Source organism: Cotesia typhae, unplaced genomic scaffold (assembly GCF_013202065.1).
Source record: "Cotesia typhae breed Kobodo isofemale line unplaced genomic scaffold, CoteBio_Ctyphae contig_43, whole genome shotgun sequence".
Taxonomy (NCBI): domain Eukaryota; kingdom Metazoa; phylum Arthropoda; class Insecta; order Hymenoptera; family Braconidae; genus Cotesia; species Cotesia typhae.
The window spans coordinates 1,028,745-1,047,594 of NW_027423752.1; the positions used below are offsets into that span (position 1 = coordinate 1,028,745).

The 18,850-nt window shown below is 27.5% G+C and overlaps 1 protein-coding gene across 1 annotated transcript; it reads right to left on the bottom strand.

The window, feature by feature from the left end:
• Nucleotides 1–1,600: 1,600 nt before the first annotated feature.
• On the bottom strand, nt 1,601–11,479 carry Y-y (yellow-y). Its single transcript, XM_074244035.1, has 6 exons — nt 11,127–11,479; nt 5,330–5,459; nt 4,132–4,294; nt 3,560–3,919; nt 3,202–3,387; nt 1,601–1,995 (listed from the first exon to the last, which is right to left on the bottom strand). Exons 1-6 carry the CDS (start codon nt 11,407–11,409, stop codon nt 1,810–1,812), a joined length of 1,308 nt encoding a protein of 435 aa, XP_074100136.1. The 5' UTR covers nt 11,410–11,479; the 3' UTR covers nt 1,601–1,809.
• Between the last annotated feature and the right edge of the window lie 7,371 nt (nt 11,480–18,850).

Sequence of the window (18,850 nt, forward strand, 5' to 3'; positions counted from 1 at the left end):
TCAGCTGAAGTAGGTAGCGCTGCTTCCCTAAAGTATCTAAAACTCTTGATCAAATATAAAAATTTATTGTATCAATTATTTATGATAATTATAATTAAAAAGAAAATGACTTCCACCAAGACTAGAATTTCAAGAAAAATTTTTACTTCGGCCAACACAACTTCGGTCTTCCTTCAGGCACCAGAAAATTTTCTTGAGCCAAGAATTTTATTCTCCAGTCAAGAAATTCTTCTTTCTGTGTATATAACACTAAAAAATTGCGAAGAATAATTTTTATTGAAAAATCTAAATTTTTTTATTATACATAATGCGTAATAAAAAATAAAATCTAAAAAATCGGTACTTCTAAAAAAAAATCCAGGATTTCGATCGCATCGATACAAACTAAATTAGCATTTGAGGCGTGAATCTTCTTTTCGATCTGGCTCATTATTTTCAAACTAAAATAATAAAATCCTCCGTAGCTTATTTCTAAATCATTTTTTCGGCTTATTTTATTTTTTCCTCTCCATTATTTAATTTTTATCCCAAAAAAATTTATTCAAAAAAAAATGAAAAACGTTTCTAATTTTTAATTTATTTAATTTCAGAAAGAACCACGAAGCACGTGGCCATATTTTATTGTGAAGCGTGGGCGTGATCCAGATAATTTTTGAGGTGCGAAAGAAAGTCGTATATCAGGATCCGATTACCAGGTAACGTAAAATTATATCGGTTTGGGGCTTTGAAGAGCGAGCTGTGATGGCCATCTGGCTCCTGGGGGGTGATTCACATTCAGCATCCGTTTTTTTTTTGTTTCAGATATTTTTTTCCCCAAGCTTGTGCTAAACGACGCAGATTAGGATGGATATATGTTCATTATAAGCGCCTGGAGCGAGCACGAATAATTCGAAATTCTAGCTGGTCTTAAAATTTAGAAAATTACCCCATCATGCAAGATTTTTCGGCGTTCAGTGACCTCAATCGTCTGTCTTCTTCAAAATTTCTAGTCTACGCCGGCTCTAGCTTAGGTAAGGGTTTGACAAAAAAATTCACGACAAAAAAATAAAAGCCCGGTTTTGCCAAAATTTAGTCTTGAATTATTGATGAACCGATTGTTAACTCGATCGGCAAATCTCGGGTCTATTTTTTTACTTATTTTAACGCACCTGGGCACGGTGTTAACTACATTGAAATGAATAAAGCAAACTAGCAAAGTAAATATAAAAAAAAAAAATTTTATAAATATATTTCGGCTGTTATCCGTAAAAAATATCCTCGGCGTTTAAAGTTTGCTGGTGAGTTTGCAAAAGAGAATCCAGATATACACTCTCAATACCTACGAGTTGTAAACGACCAATTGTATTTAGATATCCGAGGGGGACGATGCAACTGGTGCACTTTATTCTTTACCACGTAACGTCAAACGAGTGGTCCCGCGTGTCAATATTCAACGAGTATAAACAGAGAAAAAAGAGATATATTGAGTCTGAACGAAAATGTAACTTGCCTGGTTCTCGCTTATATATATTCAATCGCGGTGATATTGAATAAGATGTTTAAGTTCCCTGAACTACCGCTCACTTTATATACAAAGTACAAATTTATTGAACCCCAAACATACATTTATCCTTTTCCTTTATTTATTACTCTTACATTTAATACTTATTACAAAATTTACATGAAGCATGTGATGATGATTGTTTTTTATTATTTATTTTTATTTCTTTTATTAATATTCATTGAAATTAGCTAGTTAGATTCAGGCTCACTTTTGATAAATGCCCCTGCAAATATCAAATCTTTACAAAATTATCTATTTTATTATTTCTATCGACCCCACCAAAGTGCGTTGTTGTCCACGAATTTCCATGGTGCATTGTCGCAAACAGTCCCGGCTATTGCGTCGGCTAATGGCATCGTCAGTATTCGAAAGTTTACTTCGGTGTAGTTCAAAGATGTTATCAAAAATTGCGGCATTTTGTCGGATATTATCCACACCATTCCACGTCGAATCTATTTTTAAAAAAAATTTTTCTTTATTAGTATTGCATAAATTCTTTCTCTTTAACGAATGCATAATCAGAAAAAAATTTTATTAGAATTTAATAGCTAGTTTTCGCTACTAAATTTAATTACTTACCAAGGATACTGTGATTCATCATTAAAATTTTATGTACACGGCGAAAAAAACTATTTTTGCAGAGGAAAAATTCCTAGATGGACATAGGAATTTTTCCAATTTTAACATGGGAATTTTTTCTTTATTAACATGATAGAAATATCCATGTGACATAGGAAAAATTCATTTATCACTAAAATTTATGTAACTTAATTAAATAATTACATATTTACGTAACAATTTTCTTATTCGAGCAATTTCAGATAATTTAAAAGTAAAATAGTGATATACAGTCGGTTTGTGATAAAAAAATTCGAGAAAATTTTTTTTTAATTTTGCTTTACATTTCGAAAAAATTAAAAATCCAGCAGATTATGAACGGTGTGGCTTAAATTGCCATAACTTTTTCAAAAATTGACTTATCGGGACGTTTTTTTTTTCAAAATTTTTTTTATTAAATGTTCTTTTTGGGAAAAAATAGAAAAAAATTATTCAAATTTATCTTCATCGTTATTTTTTAGATTTTCCAAAAAAACTCCGAATTTCTCGATGATAAACTTTTTTAATTTCTTTTTTCTTTCTTTTATATGAAACTTTAACATTTTCTACAAATATCCTGAAAATTTCAGAATGGTGTTTTTTCTAGTTCTATTTTTTTTTCAATTGAAAAAAAAAATTTTTTTCATATCATAAATGAATTTTTCCTATGTCACATGGATATTTCTATCATGTTAATAAAGAAAAAATTTCCATGTTACCATTGGAAAAATTCTTATGTTAATATTGGAAAAATAGGAAAAATCCTTATATATTTTTCACCGTATAGAATTTTTTTTTTTATTAAAAACCTAACTTTCTCAGGAATGAAAAAGTTTCAAAGAATAGATCTTGAAGATATTGAATCTAATAGGATGTAAAGTAAGCCCGACGGATAACAACGATTATTTTGAATATTGATTAAAAAAAAAAAAAAAAAAGAAAAAAGGGCTGAAACCAGTAACTGGACCACTTAGCCTAATAAATGTATTTTTAATATGACGGGTTATAGTATAATAAAAGAGATTTAGATTTTTAATATATGTATATGTTTATAGATGTACCTTAACATCAGCTGGGAATATCATAGCCTCATCGTGTCGGGCGATCAGTGCATGGTTAGCCGGTGAATAAGGCAATAACGAATTCCAGCAGCCTACGGCATTCTGATCGACCAGATTGAATAACTGGAGTCCGTTCTCGTCCATCACTTCCGAAGTTGAGTGGCCCATGAATCTTTCTGGCAATGCCTAAAAAATACGAGTCAATATACTGGTGGGTAAGTTTTTTTTATTTTAACGCAATCGATCGTCGATCGACTATCCCGATCAGAATTGGTGATCGGACAGCCAATAGTCATTATCATTATCATTAGAAATAATTTTTTTTTTTTTTTTTTTTTTTTTTTTTTTTTCCAAGTACCTGGAATTCGTGATAACTATCTAAGGCAAGAACTGGATCACGTAGGATCCTGGTGGATACTGCGAACTCCCTTTCACTGCTCAGAGGATGGAAGAACAGAGTTCTGTAGCCGTCTGCCATCAACGGGGACAAGCTCATACCGAATATTCCCTCTTCACCCCATTGGAAGTTCAGACCGTCAATGGTGTAATCGCCCTTGAGAGGATCTGGCATGAAGTAACTGTGAGTAGCTCTCCAAGACGTATTGTTTTCCCATGAGTAAATTATTAATCCGTATCCCAGTTCGTCTGACATGTAAGCAAACGCGTCGTCGCACCCGCCTTTCCCCAAGTCCACTGCGATGTTCGCTATAAATGTGTTCTTGGAAGGAGAGTAATAAAAGTTTATTAATTATATAAGTAAGACATAACAACTATAAAAAACTAATTTTATTGCAATTATTTTCTCTGTCGTGTTTTCAAAGAGATACTTACAGAGATAATGCTAGCATAGTATAAATTTTTTTTTTTTTTTTTTTTTTTTTTTTTTTTTATAGAAATTTATAGCTTGAGAAATAAATGTGGATTTTTTACCTGATTAATATCGTCGGGTCGTAATCGATATTTTCGGAGCACTTTATCGGTCTTCAAATCAAATATATTTAGTGTGTAAGGGCATGCTTGTACGGTTGTGTTTCCGATACCGATTGTACCGGTATCTAGGACCCAGAGACGGTCACACTCATCTGCGTGAATTCTGTGGTAGTAAAAGATTTTGGGTAAATTTACACAGAAAAAAAAAATTTTTACTTGAATCAAGTAAATAATTTTAAAGAACTTGATCTTCTTGATTTGAGTGAAAAAATTCTTAAATTAAGAAATTTTTTTTGGCATAAAGTAGTTGTCATAGTACAATATTGTCAAAAAATTAGAGATTATACGCGCGGCAAAAGTATATGAGCTTGTTTCTAAGTAATCCATAATTTTTACGCTAGACTGCACCCGTGGAGACGCAACCCATACAATTGTTTCTGTCCGACTTTGTAGATATATTGTAGATACTTTTTCATAAATTGTTGAACTTTAATCCATTATTTATAAATAATTAGACGGTCAAAAATTTTTTTTTATTTTTTTTTAAACTCACAACAAATACATTAAAAGACTGTCAGTTTTTTTAAAGTTTCTGACAGTTAGTTTTTTTTTAATAATTAAAAAACTGGTACAGAACTGCAGAGAGCGTATGCAATCAATGTTAAATATCTAATTTTTAATTGAATTCATCTCGGGTTATAGGTGGTCAATCGACTTCAAATTTTTAGGGAGATTGTATCATCGTGTCCTTAATAAGTATACAAAAATTTAGAATTTTCTGACGCTGTAATGTCGCCTTAACCACGACAACTACCTTAAGTAAATTTTACTTGATTCAAGAATTTTTCTTCTTGATTCAAATTAATTTTTTTTTCTGCATACTCTTAATTTTTTTCAATTTTATTTTTTTGAAGGGTATCAAGTACATATATACAAAAAAAATAAAAATTAACTTGAATCATCTAAATAATTTTTCAGAGCTTCATTTTCTTGATTCAAGTAGAAAAATTCTTAAACTAAAAAATTTTTTTTGGTTTAAGTAAATTTAACTTGATTTAAGAATTTTTTGTCTTGATTCGCGAAAATGACACTTTTCAAAATTATTTTCTTGGTTCAAAAATTTTTCTCCTATTCAAGTGAATTTTTTTTTTTTTATACATTTAAAGTTTAGAATTTTGATAAATATTTAAAACATTACCTGTACGCGGTAGTTAGACCATTATCACAGTCTCCAGCAACATTCTGAGCCCAGTTTGGATAGGGCGTTAATTTTGGTGAACCACCGCGGTTTGTGTCCAGCGATATATAATTCAAGGTTGCTGGAATTCCTGCGGCACATTTTATTATGATTATTATTATTATTAACTCTACGTATAAAAACATCGTTTTTTATTGTGTATCAAAAATAATCACTACGTAGACCTGGATAACGATCTTTAACTAATTGTTTAATACATACAGATCGTAATCTTGAATTAATAGTAATGTAATTAAATAAAATGATTAATTGCTAAATAAAAGCCGCAATTATTGTCTACGCCGGCGATTATTATATAATAGATTTATTAAAAATGAAATTACCCGTAAACTGGAGCAATTATATAAAAATAAAGATATCTGTTAAATTAATGCGGAAAAAAATAACAGATAAATTTCAATTACTACTAATGATGATGTAATTTTAATGGAAATTCCCTGTCATACGACATGCGACTTACTACTGTATATAACTCGTTCAAGCGAATTTATCGGTCATTGAATCAAGTGAATTTGTATTTGATGCAGTTTGCTTTTATTCTATGAATTTTTCATGAAGGATTTACTTTATATTTAGCCGTATTCATGTACATTATAACATATAATAGTTACATTTCTATGAATTAAGATCTACGATCTACCAACTACTAGTTCTACAGATATTTTGAGAAAGAAAGATCACAATTATACTAATTATTGTGTGATTACAATCTTTATAATTATGTTGAATTTAATTGGGTTTCCTTATGATGATTAAGAATGCAATGTGATCTCTTTTTTCCGCTTTAGGTAAATGAAAACAAATTAATAATTATTGTAATTATTGTATGGTAATGGAAGAGTATGTAAGATTATTGCGAAATAGGACGATATAACTTTACATGTTAGAGTCATTATAATTTTTTCACTCATTTAATTTTAAGGATACGCCCTAAAAATTTTTTTAAATTATAAAAATCACGTAAAAAAATTATTTAATTTTTATTTTTTTCTTTAAAGAAAAAAATTATAATAAATATTTACAAGTGAGGTTTTTTTTGTAAATAATTACCAAAATTCCAAAATTAAAAAAAAATTTTTTCACTGATAAAAAAATTAATTTGATTCAAGAGAAAAATTTACGACTCAAAAAAAATAATTTTAAATTTTATTGCCTTGAATTAAACAGAAATTATTGAAAAAAATTTAATTGATTTTTTTTAGTTTAAAATTTCTTTCTTTTGAAAAAAGAAAATTTTTTATCATAAATACGCCGTAAAAAGTGGGGTTGACCCAACTTGTAAATAATTACAAAAATTCCAAAATTAAAAAATTTTTACTCTGAAAAAAAAATTAATTTGATTCAAGAGAAAAAATCACGAACCAAAAAAATTATTTAAAATTTTCTTGTCTTGGATTAAGCAGAAATTGTCAAAAAAAAAAAAAAAATTTCCATAGCTTAAAAAAAAATTAAATTGATTTTTTTTAGTTCAGAATTTCTTTCTTTTGAAAAAAGAATTTTTTTATTAATACATTGAAATTTTCTCTAAGAAAAATCTCTGATAATTTTTCCGTATTTTAGATATTTTATTTAAAATTCAGAATCAAACCTTAATAACTAATTTTCACGCGAGCATTACTTCAAGTACCTTAAAAAGAAACAACCTGTAATTAAACAACTTTCATTTTCACTCCAAGTTCTACTCTCTGTGTTAATTATAATTAGTTGCCAATTTTAATAAGTGAGATTTGTGGACTAGTTCAAGAATACTATTCATATTCGTATTCTAGAATAATAAAAAATGATAAAACAAGCCAATGCGTTCCGCATTCGAATTGATAGCTAATATCCTAACTGGAACCAGACATAAAAAATGAATTTTATCAGTTACAAAATTGTGATTTGTTGATCTTGTTTAGAATCCCGTTTCTTATCTGAATGTGAAATAATATTACATGAATAAGTAGATAATAATAATAATAATAATAATAATAACAATAACGGTGATACATTTTAAAGTGAAAGGCTGCGAAACCCAAAAATATTAAAAGTATAATAATAAAGCATATTCATTATTCCGGTGGAGCTGGAGGTGTTTTTAAATAAAAATATCAAAGTATTATATTATATTATCCGAGTGTGCACATAAATTCAGTATGATAACTTAATTTACACCCGTGAGGTAATTTTTTCGGCCCACGCTGGTTAAATAATTTGAGTAAAACCCTGCGCGCGGCATAAAAAAGATCCTATTCTGGTTATATTATGTTTCATTTTATTATTAAAAATCACTGGCGGTATTTGTGTTCCTGTTTTATTGTAAGTATCTTCTGAAAATAATCTCCGGCAATACGTTTTAAAGTAAAAACTAAAAACTCTAAGGGCGGAGACATTAAATGAGTTAAGTATGTTTTCGCGTAATCGCAACCAACTTATTTTATTTAAAATTTTTATCCCCTCGTTTTTTATCGGATCATCGTGGTGCAAAAGTTGTAAGGTCGGATTTAGGTATTAACAGCATTATACTGCAGGTGTGTTTATTAATTTTCAGAGTTTAAATTGATATTTTTTTACGTACGTCAATCATTTTATTATTTAGATTTTTTTAAAAATTATATCCACTTTTATTTTTATCATTCATATTAACTAAAATATTCAAATTCCTCTGGGAATATTTAAAAAATATAAACTCTTATTTAATCTGACAATTTATATTGCCAATAAAAAAAATTTTTACTCGTATAAAATTTTTTTTAATAAATTTAAATTATCAAAAGGAATAAAATATTGTGGAGCATAAATTTTGAAAAAATAAAATGCTTTTACAATAATAGCAGTAGTACAATAAAAAACGGTATTCAAAAACGAATTGGCAAATTCAGTGCATTCATACGGCATAACACATAACACATAACACCACGAATTTAGTGATATTTTTTGTTGTCATAAAAACCGGAAGTCGGCCAGACGAGATTTAAGAGACTTCTCTTATACTTTTTAAAAACCTCTAAGTACATCATGTATACCACAAGACATTAAAGCGCACAACAAGTACAGCCAAATGTCTCGGTCCATTTCCGTTTTACCTAAAATAACTTTTTTTTTTTCCTAATTCTAAAAAACATTTCTTTCAGCGATTGCAAGTACAGATTTTTTTCTTCGGTCTCACGAGGGTCAATGGTCGAAATTTTTACTATTTTTTTTTTTTTCTTTCATGATCAAATTTTTTTTATACTGTAATCTACCGAGTAATAAAAATTTAACTGAAAGATATTGGTGATAAAATGAAAAATATTTGAAAAATTTTTGGATAAGAATTGCAGATTCTAGATTGTTATAAGAAAAATTTTTGGGAACATTGTACACAGAAAAAAAAATTTACTTAAATCAAGGAAATAATTTTAAAGAATTTCATCTTCTTGATTTGAGTAGAAAAATTCTTAAACTTAGAAATTTTTATTGGTTTAAATAAATTTTACTCGATTTAAGAATTTTTTGTCTTGCTCCAAAACAATGAAACTTCAAAATTATTTTCTTGGTTTAAGAATTTTTCTCTTGATTCAAATTAATTTTTTTTTTCTGTGTAGTAAGTTAAATAAAGATTTAATAGAAATATTGTTAAAAAATTATTGATTTAGATTTTTTAGAATGAGGTAAAAATATAAATTAAATTTAAAGATTTCTTAATTAATTAGAAGTAACGGGTGATAAAACTTTAGCTAAAAGATATTTGCAATAAAATGAACAATATTAAATATAATCAATAAATTTTTATGCTAATCATTATTAAAGTACCTTTTGTTTAAAATATCAACAAAAAATAGTAAATTTTACTGTAAACAAAAATTAAATTAAACATTTTAAAAAATTGTAAAATTTCAACCTCATTCCTTCATTTTTTCGACCCTTAATTCTATTATATTCCAAATAATTATTTATTACCAATCAGGCATCTTTTTTTAATTAATTTGTGATACAAAGCTCAATAATACAATAATTTTTTATGTTAATCATTATTAAAGTACTTTTTCCTTAAAACATCAACAAAAAATGGTAAATTTTACTATAAACAAAAATTAAATTGAACATTTTCAAAAATTTTAACAATTAGAGCTTATTTTAGTAAAGTCGGATAATAAAAGGCCTACTTTAACATAATTAAATAGTTTGCACTATAGTTTAAACATCTTTAGTATTTAAGATTAATAATCAGAGTATTATTTCGTTAATTAACATCATTATTTATCTCAAATACCAAAAGTATATTCACTATAGTTTAATTATTTAAATAATTATGCTAAACCCATCGCCCTTATTACCCTTCTACACTTCAAATCTTTAATTTTGTTTTTGTTTACTGTAAAAATAACTATTTTGTTGTTAATATTTTATATAAAATGTCCTTAAACAATAATTAACATCTAAAATTAAATCAATTTTTCTTAATTATTATTTTTCATAAATATATTTCGCAAGAACTTTCATTGAACATTTTTATTACTGTAAAAAATAAAAATGATTTGTACTTTAAAATATTTGATGAATAGTAGTTTATTCTGAAAATCACCAATTCGATCTGAATTTTATCTAATTAAATCCATTTTATTTCCAAATTTCCCTTAAAATAGTGTTTTTTTTTTTCTACTAATACAGTAAAAATTATTTCCAAGAAAATTATTAATAAAAAAGGGTATTTTCACGGAAAAAATTACATTATATATTGTAACGTGGCGCTCCATATAGAAAACTGAAAAAATTAAAGTTTCAGCTTGTAATTATTACAGATTTTGTAAGAATTACATTATAAAATGTAAATATAAAATTAAAAGCTCTGAAAATTAACATTCAAAGTTTGAATTTACAAAAATGTGACTTTAAACTGAAATTTTTCTAGTTTTTTATACGAAGAGACGCTTATTACTATTTACAATGTAATTTTTACATTTTTCTTTTTTGGCGTATTCTTGGCTTTGAATTTTAAAAATATTAAAAAATTTTTTCCGTCAATAATTCACACTCAGAAAAAAAATTTTTTTTGGATCAAGTAAATAATTTTGAAGAACTTAATTTTCTTGATTTGAATGAAAAAATTCTTGAACTAATAAATTTCTCTTGATTTAAGAAAATTTTACTTGATTCAAGAATTTTTCGTGTTGATTCAAGACAATTGCCCTCTCCAAAATTATTTTCTTGGTTCAAGAATTTTTCTCTCGAATCGTTAATTTTTTTTCAGTGCAAATATCCCTTATTGTTTGAAAAAAATATTTCCATCAATTATTTTGCTCCAATAATTTTTTTTCTACATCATTCCCATGCAAAAAAAAAATCTGATTTAAAATGAATTTAAGATTGAAATTCATATTTTGACACAAAAATGAATTGGTTTTGAGATCAATCCAAATTTAAAATTGAGTTGTTGATAGAAATTAGCACGCTTGTAGAACCTTCAGTCATGATTCAGAATTTTAATAAATATTTAATAATATTTAGAATAAATTTTATACACAAAGTATTTTTAAGTCTTAATTAAAATTCTGAAGCAGGATCGGAAATTCTACAGGCGTGCTAATTTCTATCTACAAATCAATTTCAAATTTAGATTGATCTCAAAACTAATTTATGTTTGTGTCAAAATATGAATTTCAATTTTAAATTCATATTGAATCAGGATTTTTTTTGTACGGATTCTATTGGGGTGAAAATCACAAAATTTAAATGACTAAATTCGCTCTAATTAAAAAAAAAAAAATAAACAAACCATCCTTCCATCTCGGAACAGTAACAAACAATTTATTTTTCCAAATTTCAATTCCCACAGGCAGTCCATTTTCCGGAATATAATCTCCACTTTGAATCGCCGCAGCCCTTGTGATCGGATCTGGGTACGCCCAATCTAAGACTTGCCACGAGAATCTCTCGAGAATTGGAGCTCGTCCAAAATGATTTCCGCCACCCCAGGCCTTGTTAAATCCACTGGCACTCCCGTTTTTGTAAAAAACAACCGTAATAACAAAAAACAGAATCTGACGACAAATCGCCATTGTCGTAGACTAGATTTTCAAAAAAACCAAACAAAAAAAAAAAAAAATTTCAAACAGACTATGAGTTGTAATGTCTTGGGTGAAACTCTGTAACTGAGCGTCCAACAATTTCCAAACGTTATATATTTGAACCCCCAGTTGGCAATTTGCCGATCTACCTGGAAGAAATTGCATCGTTTCGCTTTGAGTAGGATGTAGTGTGAGATTATAGGTGGCAGGGGTGGCTTGCGTGTGTTTGTTCTTTCACTATTTGTATGTATATCTGGCTTACCTGCTCATATCACACACATACACACACTAGGGACGAGACACGTGGGCTTAGTTTCATTCGTAAGGAGGATTTATTATATATGCGCCAGATGAGAAAGAGAGTGTACTGTCTATTAACTTTACTGCACTCTATTTATTATTGACATCATCAAGACAAGACACACCCTAACTATTTACTCCACACTCTCACTTCTGTAATTTCACGTACTATTGACCTCAAGGTTTAGGATATACTTATGCAAATCCTATTAGTCAGTGACATAATTATTTTTATTTTTCGATATTATTTCTTCATCGAATAAATTTTATTCTTATCGACTTATCGAATCATTTTAGTGAAATGAATTACTAGAGTATTATGCTAAATCTTTAATCAGGAATTTCGAATCCTTAAACTTGTTTATTTAAGGAGAGAAATTTTTATTTAAAGCGGAAGATCGAGAGGATATTATATTTGTGAGATGCAATCAAATTCGGCATCCGAAAATACTACTTTCCAGAATTTATCATTATTTCCGTCTCTTTTGAGGATTTTATGTTCTTGGTTCAAGAAACTAAAAGAAAAGAATTTATTTTTTAATTGGACTTGTCTTGAAAGTTTATTTGTGATGATTCCAAAAATAAGAGAAATTGGAGAATTTAAATTAGTCGGTAATATCTTGAAATTACGTTACCGAGTATCTTAATCCTCCTTGAAGAAATTTTGGGGTCAAATGGAGGTGATCTTGTTTGAAAATAGTAAAGTGGTTGGTTGAATTGATAAAATTAGTGAATGTTGAATTTTTCCTGTTTATCCTCTATGTTTTATTTTCTTGATTTTTGAATGAATTTCTTAAATTAATTCAAACTGGGCATTTCAAAGCAAGAGTTAAATTTTGAAAATTATATTTTTTTTTAATCAAGTATTTTTTTTCAGTGTTTGATTAAAAATTTTGTAGAATTTAGAGTTTTTAGTGAATTTATCAGAAAAAAATATCCAGAAACTTTGTTTTATTTTATTAAAAAAATTGTTGGATATTTTTGTTACGAAATAAAGAATTTTTTAATTTAAAAATTAATATATTAATTCATAGAAAATTTATTATCATTTTCCTCGAATTGATTTTAATTGATAATTATTGAAAAGGTAATTTTTATTAATTAAGAGTTTTGATGTACTGAAAGTAAAATTATGATTGTAATAACACACTTGTAAGTGATTTAAATCATCGGGAAGGAGTCAAATAATGTTTGACAAATTTTTATAGAAAATTAAAAATTTAATAATTTAGAGTGTTCTTTTCTTAAATATAAATTAGTAATTCCTATTATCAAAATCAATTATCCACTTTTTCGTGTAAATTTAATTTTTTTGATTTCAAACTTCTTCAATTTTAAAAACTAAAAATTTAGTCAATTCTGTTCTTAAATTTATTGAATTAATTCAAACAGAATTTCTCAAAATTTTCAAGATATAAATTTTTCAATGAAAAATATTTTAGCCTTTTTTTTTTCTTCTACAAAATAAATATTCCTTCTAAGTTTAAATCGATTTTTTAATCAATTTAAAGCATAAACTTTTTTCTAAAAAAATGTCTGTTAGTGTGTTGTAAAATAGGGCAGCCGCAGTAGTTAGCGACTTTCAATAAATGTCCAACCTAGTCATAATTGAATTTTACCACAATAATCTAAACTATGACAATAAATGCGCGTAATGATTTTTTAAAAGTCAGGAAATGTAAAAAAATAATAATTTACAATTATAATTGCAGTTTTTAGTTGAAGCTCTGGATCGAAAGTCTTGTAAAGAAAAGTTTAAAAAAAAAACTCGATGAAAGTACTGGAGTACAAGATGTAATATAAATAATAATAGTTATTTGACAATTTATTTTAAAAATATATTATACTAAAAATTGTTGCTTATTTAATATAAAAAAATTTCGACGTGAGATTTCTTCTAAAATATTTTTGTGAAAATTAGAAAATAAATTTTTTTACATTTAATTTAATTTTTTTTTAAATTGATTAAAAAAAAAATGTAAAAATAATTTAGATTTAACTTCGAAAAAATTTTTTTAAATTAAGTTATTAAAAAATATAAAATATTATGAATGAAATTCTTTCTTGGCATATTTGTATAACATAGTAAATAGAAAATGAATAATAATTTATTTAATGAATATAATTTAACGAATATTATTAGGTATAACTCATAATATACTTAAATGTGAAGGTGTCAACTCAGCAAATGAAAATATAAAGTTGATAAGGAGTAAGTGAGTGTTAATTAAAATAATTGATAGGTGTCAAGCACGCGCAAGTGAGAATTAAAATTTCATTTTACAATTGATATGCGTATGTTGCGTATGATTAATTGGTAGATTGTTAGACCGAGTATCGGGGGGGGGGGGACAAAGTAGAGGAAATAGTATGAAAATACAGAGATTGATTTTTCCACAAAGTAAATATAGGAAATGTAAAATAATTAGATCAATTATCGAGAGAGTTGAATTGCGTATAATTTTGAAGTAATCCCTGGTAATTTAGTTGGTAGAAAATTTATCAATGCGTACGTGGGATTTCTTTTAATGAAAAATAAACAAACACGTAATTCCGTGTGGTACACTTATATGTTACTTTACTTTACTTTACTTATTGATCAGATTCTGTCTGTTTCAAGCTGAATAGCAACATATCATGTTTCAAAACACTACTAGATATTATTTTTATCTGATTTTTTGTCTCTATAAATCCTGTAATTAAATTTTTAAATTACATTTATTATTATTTCTGTTTCTATTTATTATTTTTTATACTTCTTAAAAGGAGTTTGAATTGTAATAATTATTTTTATATTTTTTCAGACTTTGAAATAAAAAATTGGGACTAAAATATTACAAATATGAAAAAATTATAAGAAACTTTTTTTGTAGAAAATTTAACGCTCTACAAAAAAGGTTTTTGTAAAATTTTTTTCTATTTCTTATTATTCAGACAAAATTTTAATTAAAAATAAAAATAAAACTAGAATTCAAATTTGCACGCGCAAGCGCGCGCTTCGACTGTAGAGTTTGCATATATTTTCATGCTTATGATATATTCAACCAATCACGTTACGAATAGTTTGTTTTCATGATATATTTTCATATTTTTCATCTAAATTATAAAAGTGGATATGAAAAATAAAAAAAATGAAATCAAGAATGTGAAAAAAATATATAAAACAGCAAACACCCGCGGCACTTTTTCCGACGAAAACGCATTTTTCTAGAAACTACTTTTTTTGAACTGGTAGGAACTGCAATTTGAAAATTTTGATTTTTAAGATTTTTTAGGGCTATTTGAATCCAAAAAAATGGGAAAAAAAAATTTTTTTATGTCGCTATTTTTTTTTAAATCCAAACTTTGAAAATCCCCTACGTGCAAAAATAACCACATGCATGCAGATTACAACGCTGTTTCGTTTTTTTGTTTTAAATAATCCGTTTTTGAGTTAGAGATCACACCGTGGTGGGAGAAATTTTTTTTGCTGCTCCACAAAAATGCTAATAAATTTATAACAACATGATATTTTTTTATCAAAATTTAGGAGAATAATCTGTAATGATTACTTTATGAGACAAAAAAAACCCGATCCCCAAATTCTTTTATTATCTCAGTCAAAAAAATTTCTGATGCTTTGCATCATGAGTCATGCAATTATAGGAAACTTTTTTTATAAAAAATTTAACGCTCTCCAAGAAAAGTTCTTGTAAATTTTTTCGTATCTCTTATCATTCAGACAAAACTGTAGTTAAGTCAAAGTCCAAAATAACAAAAATTTAAAAATCAAAATTGGAATTAAAATATTAAAAATATGAAAAAATCATAAGAAATTTTTTTTTTGTAAACAATTCAATTTTCTACAGAAAAAGTTCCTTGTAAATTTTTTTTTATCTATTATTATTTTAATTGCCATTACAATTAAAAATCAAAATCTATAATAGTACAAAAAATAATTAAAAATAACATTAAATTCTCGATAAAATAAAAATAATTTATTGCAAGATAAAAATAATGACTATATAAAATGACCGTCTGATTGCAATTTAAATTTCAATTCAGAGAAAACATATGTAACTTCAGTGGGGATTAGAGAAAAATAAAGCAACTAGCAATCACATTACGGTTTATTTTATTTGATTTTATATATATTTCTGTCGTATAAACAGTCCCATAAAAAAGTGGTTATTAGTTGATTTGAAACGTGGAAAATTTTAAAGTTGGTGTGGAAAGTAGGCTGAAATAGTTCAGTAGATTCTCGCGGTTTTGGAGGCTTCGTAATAAAACTAATGACTAATAACCTAATTAACAATAAAATTTATAAATTTTTTATCTGTCGAAGTAAAGTGTTGCTTTAATGATTAGTAAAAGTAAATTAATTAATTTATAAAATCATATAGTAACATTAAATAATTTCTCAGTTGAAATAACATGTTGAAATAAAACCTATATGTAATATGTAATATGAATATTAATAATAATTAACAGTAAAGTATCAAATAAAATCTGAATAATTAGTAAATGCGTGTGCCAATGTACTATCGATTTTCATCGAGGAACATATTTACTTATAATTGCGCAATTCCGTGTATTTTTATTCCTTTTTTTGTTGTTAAAAAATCCAATTATTTAAATGCATAAGGAAAAATATTGTTGCATTAGTGATAAAGAAAAAAATTGATGGAAATTACAATAAAATTGATCGCGTGAGTGCCAGGAATTCCTAATACGTGTAAACATAGAGTTAACGTAATTCTATTTTCACTGTGTAAACATTATTGACAGTTGTAACATATTTTTCGTCTATGTGCATAAAGAAGACTGTTAACTCCCTTTCTCTTTTCTTTAAGTGATAAAAAACAGACTAGGCTCTGGTTATACGTATGGAAAATAATTGTTTGCGTTTTAAAACATAACGGTTCAAGGAGAACACCGGTTTTATCGAGTGCTTTTTCGTCTGTTTCACATGAATTATTGTTTTGTTTTAGTTCTATAAATATTATTAATAATACGTAATTGAGAGGTTTGATGTGAGACAATATATGATATATGATGTATGTAATGTGCGTATAAAAATGTTATTATTAATCAGAGAGATGTCTTCCGTGTAGCTGCGTCGGGTGAAAGCTAGTCTTACTCGTAGATCGTCGACTTTTAACTCTGATGGTTTAGTTAGTTAATTAAATCGACGGGAGACACTGAGTTTTAAGCTGAGAATTTGTGTTTGCACCTCTCAGCATTCACCACAATTTATTTATTCACTTTCCATTTTATTTATAAGCTTTAGAGGGTAAGAGTTACAGGATTTTTTTTTTTCACTTTCAGTTGCTACTGAACCTTTCTACAAGCAATTTCGAGTTGGCTGGGATTAAACTTTAATCTCTTGCGATCGTAGATGCAATCCCATTTTAGGATTGAGTATTAAGTACTTTGATTTTATAATAATGGTTGTTTTTTGTTTTGAATTAGTTTTCAAATTTTTTTCTGTGAAATTTTTAGTTAATCGTTAATCCAATGTTTACTCAAATGTAAACGTAAGCTGGATGTAGGTTGGAAAATTTATTTGATTATGGAGAAAACGTCTTTAATAGAGGAAATAGTTTTTAGAATTTTTTATGGGTTTTAATTGAACAGAAAAGTTTTTAATCAAGAAATATTTTTTGGGATTATTTTTTTCTCGGTTTTTTTGTTCGGTTATACTGCGAAAACTACTTCTTATGCAAAATTCAAACCTTCTACCAGGCTCTCTATCGCCCCTCACAGTAACAAAAAAGAAAATAATTCTAATATCAAAACAAGTTTGTAAAAGAAATCGACGTAAAATTTTCAGCTATACAAACCAATTGCACGCAACAGTAAAAACAAACTACAACAGATATCTAACATAACAAAAAAAAAAAGGATTTAGAATAAACGTTTAAACCGCAAAATTAAAGTTTGGTCGAAAGAAACAAATAATTACAATAATACTATCCACAGAGAGGTATAATTTAACTCTTAGTTTTATTTTCCGGTTAAAATTTTATTCCATCATACTATCAGTAGCTCTTAACGGTGTTATTTTCGCGTTCACGATTATTTTCTCCTATGAAGAAAGAGTTAACCATACACTCATTGGCACTTACGATCATACCAGAAGCTGCATATCACCTTGATAATCTTAACACCTTATACTTTACCGCGAGCTCATTTCATCGTGGATCAAGCATCAACCATCAAGCATAAAGCTGCTCATCTACCCAAATTGTTGATAATCATTCTGACTCTCATTTGATTCTTTTTACTTCCTCCTCCTCCTCCTCCCTCTTCTTCTTCTTCTTCTTCTCTTCTCATCCCATTTCTTTTATTCCTATCCGTCGATTTTATACTTTAACTTAACTCTTATCCTCTCCTCTTACTCGAAACTCTTCACTACGGACTACGCAAACCCCTTTCTTTCCCTTGGTGCCTTTTTTTTCCTTTCCATCAGCTCAGATCTCGCTCGCAAGAAAGGACCGAGTGCTCGTTAGCTCGTACACCTGTGCTAGTGTTTTAACCGTCTCAAATTTTTCATTCCAACCCCCCACTTTTTTTTACCGAGTTATTATTATTCGCGACATATGCAGTGACATTTGTTCCCTAAAAAACTCAACCCAACTCAACTTACAACTTCAACTTCAACTCAATCAATTAAATAATTTCCATCAATAACATCCTTGAGGCCTTGAGCAAAATCGTCATCAATATTTATTGCAATTATCAATCGTGTGACTTAGTCGCGTGGCCCAACCGCGGTCCGCTCCAACACCCATCAAAGGTAAGCTGGACAAAATAAAACTCATGCACCTGCTTTTTGTCCACTCTCCTCTCAGTCTTTTACAAGGTTTATCATCCCAGCCACTTCCTTATCCTCTTTTATTTCACTAACTCTTAATACTCTTATATTATATTAATATTCTGCACTGAAATAAAAAAATTTATTGAAAATTTTGGAATATTCTGTTTCCATCCAGAGCTTTAATTAAAAACTGCAATTATAATTGTAAATTATTATTTTTTTACATTTCCTGACTTTTAAAAAATCATTACGCGCATTTATTGTCATAGTTTAGATTATTGTGGTAAAATTCAATTATGACTACGTTGGACATTTATTGAAAGTCGCTAACTA

What these genes read in the sequence shown, in the direction of transcription:
- Y-y (XM_074244035.1), bottom strand. Translation starts at nt 11,409, where the DNA reads ATGGCGATTTGTCGTCAGATTCTGTTTTTTGTTATTACGGTTGTTTTT. An exon ending in TGTTCCGAGATGGAAGGATG is followed by an intron (nt 5,460 to 11,126) that starts GTTTGTTTATTT and finishes AATGTGCCGCAG; the next exon opens with GAATTCCAGCAACCTTGAAT. An exon ending in TATTCCCAGCTGATGTTAAG is followed by an intron (nt 1,996 to 3,201) that starts GTACATCTATAA and finishes TTTTAAAAATAG; the next exon opens with ATTCGACGTGGAATGGTGTG.